This window comes from Aplysia californica, unplaced genomic scaffold (genome assembly GCF_000002075.1).
Source record: "Aplysia californica isolate F4 #8 unplaced genomic scaffold, AplCal3.0 scaffold00007, whole genome shotgun sequence".
NCBI lineage: Eukaryota > Metazoa > Mollusca > Gastropoda > Aplysiida > Aplysiidae > Aplysia > Aplysia californica.
Genome location: NW_004797277.1, coordinates 2,637,241 through 2,645,146, shown reverse-complemented (window position 1 = coordinate 2,645,146; position 7,906 = coordinate 2,637,241). Strand labels below are relative to the sequence as shown.

General features: G+C 44.4%; 1 protein-coding gene across 1 annotated transcript in view; it reads right to left on the bottom strand.

Annotated features, from left to right (window-relative positions):
• Positions 1-7,906, bottom strand: part of LOC101846322 — a gene marked incomplete at its 5' end in the record, with an annotated part of 21,950 nt that overhangs the window by 13,493 nt on the left and 551 nt on the right. Inside the window, 1 exon segment of the mRNA XM_005089590.3 lies at positions 660-903. Within this exon segment, the coding sequence (XP_005089647.1) occupies positions 660-684 (25 nt within the window).

Here is a 7,906-nt window from a genome sequence, read left to right as displayed (position 1 = left end):
ATATGCCATAAACCCACCAAGGGGCCATGTCAGCTCACTGTAAGTGGAGGGAGACCATTTTACCGATTGTGAGCCTTAACATGGGTCACCATAGATTCTTTCCTGGGTTCGTCGGTTAAGATCCCGGTTCGCCTAAGATCCCGCGTTTCCTTGCTCCCGAGCACCGGGATCTTAGGCGGAGACTACTGTATATATATATATATAAATAGCTTTCAAGGTCTGTGATTAATTCCTGCTTGTGGTTTGAGAGATGCATCTAACGTTGTATTATAGTCAGCTTTATTTTTCTCTTTAAATTGAGTTTTTTCATGGAAGTAATATACAATTTAAATTTTAGCTATATCACATGTGTTTTTACCATTCTTATACAGCCACAGAAAATTTCCCATGGGGACAAAAAAGCATTATCATATCTTACCTCATAAAATAAATACTTTAAATCTCAACATTTCATCAAGAAGAGATTAAGGCAACACAGACACTGAAAAGAAGAAGACTGCGTCTGATAAAGTGCGCCCTAAAAACAGAAAAGAGACAAAACAAATGTGAACAGGAATTAAGAAATTCAGTGACATCTGGAGAGACATTGATTCCTTTGCACAAGAAAGACTTGAGGCCAAGTGGCCGCCAGCCTCCAACAATCCAAAGGATGCACTCACCTCCATGGGAGTGGCAGCTAGACATTGGATGGAAATCCAGCCTTAACTGTGGTGATGGCCCAGTTCCTAGTTCAAGTTTTCAAGTTTCACTGTTCCGCCAGATAACTTGCACAAACTTATCCCCTATCACAATGCCTCTCTGACAGGCAAGTTGACTCCCTCGACACTTAAAACTGTCTGTCTTGTTGGATTCCACAGGGGACGTCCCCTTGGAATCTGAGATAAATTAACGTCTATGTTTGAGCTGAAATGAAGAGGGGGACAAGGTCACATCATATTGTTCTAGAATACAGTATGGTGATGGAAAAGCATTAAAAACAATGAAAAAAGAAAACAAAATGGGAAGACTACATTAAACATCTTTAAAAATACTTTTGAAATTTTATGATGATTCAAAGATACATCTACCTACAGCAGACAAATCATTTATGTAACAATGTAAAGATACAAAATACACATATGAAAAATCTACTCCATCGCTAGTGCAATCTAGGCCTACCCTGTTTTGAACGAGACGAAAACACCACATTGCTTAAGAAAAAATATACATTTCTTATGAGCTGCTTCCACTAGGATTCAAAGACACAAAAAAAACCCAAAAAAAGACTAAAACAGAGGACAGGCATGGGATAGTTAGATCTGATGGGTTTAAACTTGTACAGCAACCAGAAGTTTAGAGGTTTATTCTCCTGTGAAAAAATGCGTCTCAACAAAAAGTGCTGTCGCGAAAAAATGCCTGTCTCCACATAAAGTCATATTCTCTGTCTACAGAACATACTTCTGAAAGGCATCAAGAGATGGCAAAAAGAAACCAATGTAGAAATAATCTCAGAAAGTTGTCTCTATACCATTCAAAAGATCCTAACAGACAAAAGGTCTTCACTAATTTAAACAATAAATTAAAAGATGAGTGTACTATCACAATATCTTATTTAAACTAGAATATTGAATTGCACTAAAATTTAAAATTGCTGTTCTTTATTTCTATCACTGCAAAAGAATTTTTGCTCACTATATTTTTCAGCCCTCGTATCTTATGCGAAGTACAAAAGTAGATTTACATCATTTAAAATATCACTCAAGTCTGTTTCCAACAAAGAAAGGAACAATCAACTCAAGTAATAAAAAAAATAAGCGGGACCCTATTTTCCAGGAAGAGCAGATGTCAAACCCCGGAGAGGTTTATAATACAGTTCTACTCATTACTGTTGAAATGTACAAGTATGTTAATAAAAAAAAGTCTGAGGAAAAAGAATCACCAGGAATAGAGACATCCCATAAGAAAGGCCCCAGTGACAAACTTTTACAGGGACTTCTATTCAGGCAGGAAACTCATACTATACATCAATCAATATTAAAGAATATTTGACCTTCCACTAATTTGTTCAGGGACTAGTTTCTGTTGTTGTTTTCAAATCCCTTTAGCTGCGAGTATTTTGCTCTTGGCAGCGCATTGCCTCCCTCAAGAAACCACATGTCCTTGTCATCTAGTCAACGCCAGAGTCAAGTTTCTGTTAACCTCAGAGAAAAATATGGGCTGCCATAATTTTGATGTTGGGAAGAAATTGACTGTCTAGTTACAGCATCTAACTTCAATATGCGGGAGGTTTCAAACAGACAAATCATGTATAATCTGAGGACTAAACAGACATTTTTTTTACCTAACTAAATTTGCTAAATTTTACTATGAGGAACAAAAAGTTAAAAACAATTTAGTACAGTGGAACTCGGATTCAATGAGGTCGGCGGACCTGACCAAAAATCTCGTTGAATCCGAGTGTTCATTATAGCAAACACGTAGTTTCGTGTAGATAATTACAGGCACTGAGCAAGTAATGTAAAAAGAGAAGTCACAAGTACTGCCTGAAAAGCCTGCAAATTATGAGCTGAGTAAAAAAAAAAGACCGATTCGTTCATATATGCACACGACTGTGTCATCTCGATTGTTTACCAAAATGTTGTGTTACTGTGTAGAGCCTAGCATACGGCAACTTTTGACTCCATAGACAAGCGCACAATTCATTACGTAGATTTACATCACGACGAGCTTATCATTGTAATAATGATCAGTTGCCGAAGGGGAAAAAAGACTACGACGCGTTTGTATCTGCGACGTTCAACGCCCAGACCACTAGAGCACCCCCCTCCCTGACACGCACACTCAGCCACACGTATGCAGGCCGCCCATACAAACCCGACACACGCCAGAGTAGACACGTGTGCAAAAAGGCTGCTGATTATTCGCATGCAATCGGTTAAGTGAATAATGGTTCACGATGCAGGTGCGATGGATGCTTTCCGGGAATAGACGAAGTTCGTTCTGGGAGAAAAATGAGCCAAGCCACGTCTGCAGGGGCTGTTCACCATGGAAGCAACCTCGTTGAATCCGAGCTCGCTGGTTTAAGTGCTCGTTGAATCCGGGTTGTTTTTATCGATTTTAAAGAAGAAAAAAACCCGGGGAATCTACCTCATCTAGTTGAATCCGAGCTCGTTGAATCCGAGTTCCACTGTATTGGACAGCTGTACAAAAACACGGTGTTGAGTTGAGATCTGTTATTGTAATTGAGAAATCAATATTTTTCAGTGCTAGATCTAGGTCTCCCCAAAATCACCATTTTTGGGGGAAATTACACAAAATGTACCACTCAAGACATGAGGTATAGGTTTATTCCAAATGCAATTCTGAATAATTTCATATAACATACAAGTGTTTTCCTTCTGTTTGTGAATGCATCATGTCCTTTTTTCAAGATTAGAAATTTTTGGGGGGGGATTTTCAATATCGGATGTTATGTTGATGGAAGTGGCTATCCTCACCCGGGGTGAGAATAAAAATACGATCCACCTCTCATCCCGGGTGAGACTTGCCAGCGTTGGCTATTCTCACCCGGTGTGAAACAAGACCTGTTTTTCCTAATTACGGAATACTGTCTATCGGTATGGATGATCAGATAGACAAAAACAAAGAAAAAAATGACATGATAGCACAAAAGTAAGTTAATTAGTAATTTGGTGGTCTACAAAGATGCTATGGCTATTTCATTTTTCGAATCGAGCCGAACTATGCGGGTCACCATTTTGTTTTGCCCGGAAGTTCTCGCAAGATCTACTCCTTCTCTCTCTCTCTCTCGCACTCCCTTTCTGAACACTGTCTATCCGTGTGGACGATCAAATTGACAAAATCAAAGATAAATAATGACGATTCACTATGACGAAGATCTGGAGGAGCATTGGTGGAGGACCATCGACTTCCTGACACTGGTGGGCAGAGCAGGCATTGTTCTGAATCTAGACAAATTTCAGTTTGCTTGACGAGATGTCGAATTTGCAGGGTTCCATGTCTCAGAACACACTATAAAGCCCCTCCCAAAATACCAGGAAGCCATTCAATCTTTCCCCACCCCAAAGAACACCACTGACATCCGTAGCTGGTTTGGCCTTGTGAACCAAGTGGTTAACTGGTTAACTATGCTCAACTACGAGACGTCATGGCTCCCTTTCGACCCTTCCTGAGCCCAAAGTACAAGTTCTTTTGGACTCCTGTGTTGGACCAGGCCTTCAGTGATTCCAAGCAAGCCATCATAAATGCAATCCCCCTGGGCGTAGAGATATTCGACACCTCCAAACCTACTTGCCTCCGCCCAGATTGGTCCTCACGAAGGATTGGCTATTTCCTCCTCCAGCAGCAGTGTTCTTGCACCACTGGTATGCCAGACTGTTGCCAAGATGGCTGGAAGATCACACTGGCAGGATCCCGCTTCGTTAATGGCGCTGAACAGCGCTACGCACCCATTGAAGGCGAGTCTTTAGCGATTGCCTGGGGCCTAGAGCTGACACGGTACTTCACCCAAGGCTGCCCCAACCTCATCGTGATCACGGACCATAAGCCACTCAAAAAGATCTTCGGAGATCGCACCTTCGATGAGATCTCAAACTTCCGCCTCTTCCGCCTGAAGCAGCGCACCCTGCCGTGGCATTTTCGCATCGCCCACTTACCGGGAAAAACAATCTCTGCAGCAGACGCCACTTCTCGTCATCCCTGCGCATATACAGAAGCATCACCCTAGGACTGCTCTGAATCCTTACTAATTGCATCCATATGTCAGAACGCAGAGGAGCTCACCTCCATCCCCTGGTCTCGGCTGGCACAGGAGACAAAAGCGGACTCTGTCCTGTCCCAAGTGATGACAGCAATATCGGAGGGATTTGTCCATGACAACCCATCAATCTCATCCTTGATTCGATACAAAGACTCCCTGTACACCCTAGATGGTGTGGTCATGTACAGCGATCGTGTGGTGGTGCCATCGTCCCTTCGACCGTCGATCCTTGAGGGACTGCATTCAGCACATCTGGGCGTATCAGCAATGGAACTACGGGCCCAAGCCATCGTCTTCTGGCCGGGTATCACCAACGACATCCAATCTACAAGGACAAAATGTCGTGAGTGCAACCGGAACACTCCATCCCAGGCTCCACTGCTGTCTGAACCAGCAATCCCGCCATCCACCCCTTTCGAACAAATCTTCGCTGACTTCTTCGAGTTCGGTGGCCACCACTACCTCATTGTTGGCGACCGTCTTTCCGGATGGTCAGAAATATTTTCTACACCCTCAGGAAGCCCTCACTCAGGGGCCTGAGGCCTGATAGCATGTCTCAGATTGTTCTTCACCACCTTCGGCGTCCCTGAGGAGCTCTCCAGTGACGGGGACCCTGAGTTCACAACAAGCGCCACCGGTGAATTCCTTCAACGTTGGGCAGTGAGGCATCGCCTGTCCTCCGCGTACCACCCCCAATCCAATGGCCGTGCCGAGGTTGCTGTGAAGAGCGCCAAGAGGCTTCTCCGATCTAATGTGGGCCCAACAGGGACATTCGACAACCACCCCCTACTGCATGCCATGCTTCAGCTGCGCAATACTCCCGATCCCAACTGCAATGTGTCACCAGCCAAGATCATCTTCGGACGCCCCATCTGTGATGCCTTTTCCTTCACTAACAGACTGGAAAAGTTCTCTAATCCGGCCATCAATCCCCTATGGCGAGAGGCCTGGGCATTAAAAGAGGCTGCTCTCCGAGCACGTTACACCAGAACTGCAGAGACATTAAACGAAAATGTCAAAGCTCTCCCACCCCTGTCCCCAGGTGACAGATGCTTCGTACAGAACCAAACTGGGAATGCGCCTAAAAAATGGGACCGCACACGGCTGGTGACAGAAGCGCTGGACCACAACCAGTACATTGTCAAAATTGATGGCTCTGGACGTGTCACTAGACGCAACAGATGCTTCCCCAGAGCATTCAAACCGGCAACGACTGCAACCGAACGAGCCCCTACTAGGCAGTCGCCCACCATTCTAGAAACAGCACCGGTTCCCTCTTCATACCCCACTCCCCCAGCCCCATCGCTGCTCCCGCTGCATCCGATGTAACACAGGAGGGCACCCCATGCCCCCCTTCCGCACCCTTTCCTGACACCGCTATCCCAGGTCCCAAATCGTCTTCTTCTACCATGTCAGAAGCACCGACCACCCCTGTCGTGCCAGAAGTGACTACCCCCACCGGGCAAGAAGCAGCCCCTTCCAGAACCCACAGGGCCTTGCAACGTCTCATGCCACACAATAAGCCAGGACTCAAAGAGACTGTGACCCCTCAGCGGCGAAGAAAGCCCCTTGAGAGGCCATGAACTTGGGGGGGGATGTAGTTGTATTATTAGTGTTATTCATCAGTTCATTTCCTATCATCATCATCATCACTTTGCGTCCCTCGGGGAATCATGCGTGTAGATCTAGTTTTTCATTCCGTTCTACATCACCGTCTAGTGTTTTCCATTTTATTTCCGTTTATGTCGTCATCACTTGTAACCCCGTTGAATTATTAAAAGTTCATTGATGTTATTCGACAAGTGATGAGTCATTCTTTATGATGAAATTGACATGGTTTATGTATTCTTAATCCCAACGCAAAGTTTAGAATATCCAGTCGGGGAAGCATAGACAATGATAGAGTCTTGTCTAGATCTAGATCTAGATTAAAGATCTAAATACGATCTCTAGATCTAGGCGCGGCCGGAATTTTACGCGAGAAAGTAAACAATTGTAGAGTCCTCGCCTCAGGCCCACAACACCGGGGTGGGAGCTATTCTCACGGGGGGGGGGGTATGAGAATAGCGAGACATGGGTTATTCTCACCCGACGGTGGCCTAACTTCTAGTTTTTAGATTCTAAAATGATTCTAATCTCTAGACAGATCTTCTAGATCTAGCCAATGAGTGTAAGGTAAATTTTTACTTTCACTCCCGCACACAGATGCACTGCTTCTGGGGTCAAACTGCAGTACTGTTTGCTGCAGATCACACATAAAAGTAAGCCACTACAACTGTCGCAAATCAATTATTTTAAAGAAAATTTCAAATCTACCTGTAAAATATCAAATTATGGGTTAAAACAGGGGGAACAGGGGGGCCCCCCTGTAACCCCCAAGATTTTCTTTTACCCCAGGGGAGCAGGCCCCCCTGGAACACCCCGATTGGCCCAAAGCACGTCTAGATTATCTCGATTAAGAACAGACCAAATATTTCAAAAACTATTAATTTGCGACCAAAATGAAGTTGATATTCATGTTCAGAGCATCAATATTTAGTAGGAAATGGACAACTGGTAGCTAAGTGTGTAAATACAGAGTTTAAGGGAGGACTTCCCTAACGTGCGACCACTATGAAACAGAGCAGCAATTGATTAAGGGTTGGGGGTAGGGTTTGGGTAAGGGTTAAGGTTAGGGTTTGTTGGGTTAGGGTTAGGGTTAGGCCTGTTCTTTATTGTGTTTGACGGGGTGGTCGCTTGTTACGGAAGTCCTTCCGAGTTTAAGACAAGAGCAACGTTTTAATTTTTACTTACCTTGCCTTGCCTTGCTAAGCTAAACACATAGATCTAGATCTAGATCTAGATTTTAGAATATATATTAGAATCTAGATCTAATCTAGATCTAGAACTACGGAAGGACTTCCGTAACGAGCGACCACACCATCAAACACAATAAAGAAGAGGCCTAGACCTAACCCTACCCCTACCCCAGCCCTACCCCTACCCCAAGCCCTCAATTCTGCTCTGTCTCATAGTGGTCGCTCGTTACGGAAGTCCTCCCAGAACTACAGTTAGAGCAGCATTTAACTTAAGGCCACCTCTGTTCTCACCCGGAGTGAGAATAGTGCAGGCGAGTCTTGTGGCTATTCTCACCCGGTGCGCGTTCAC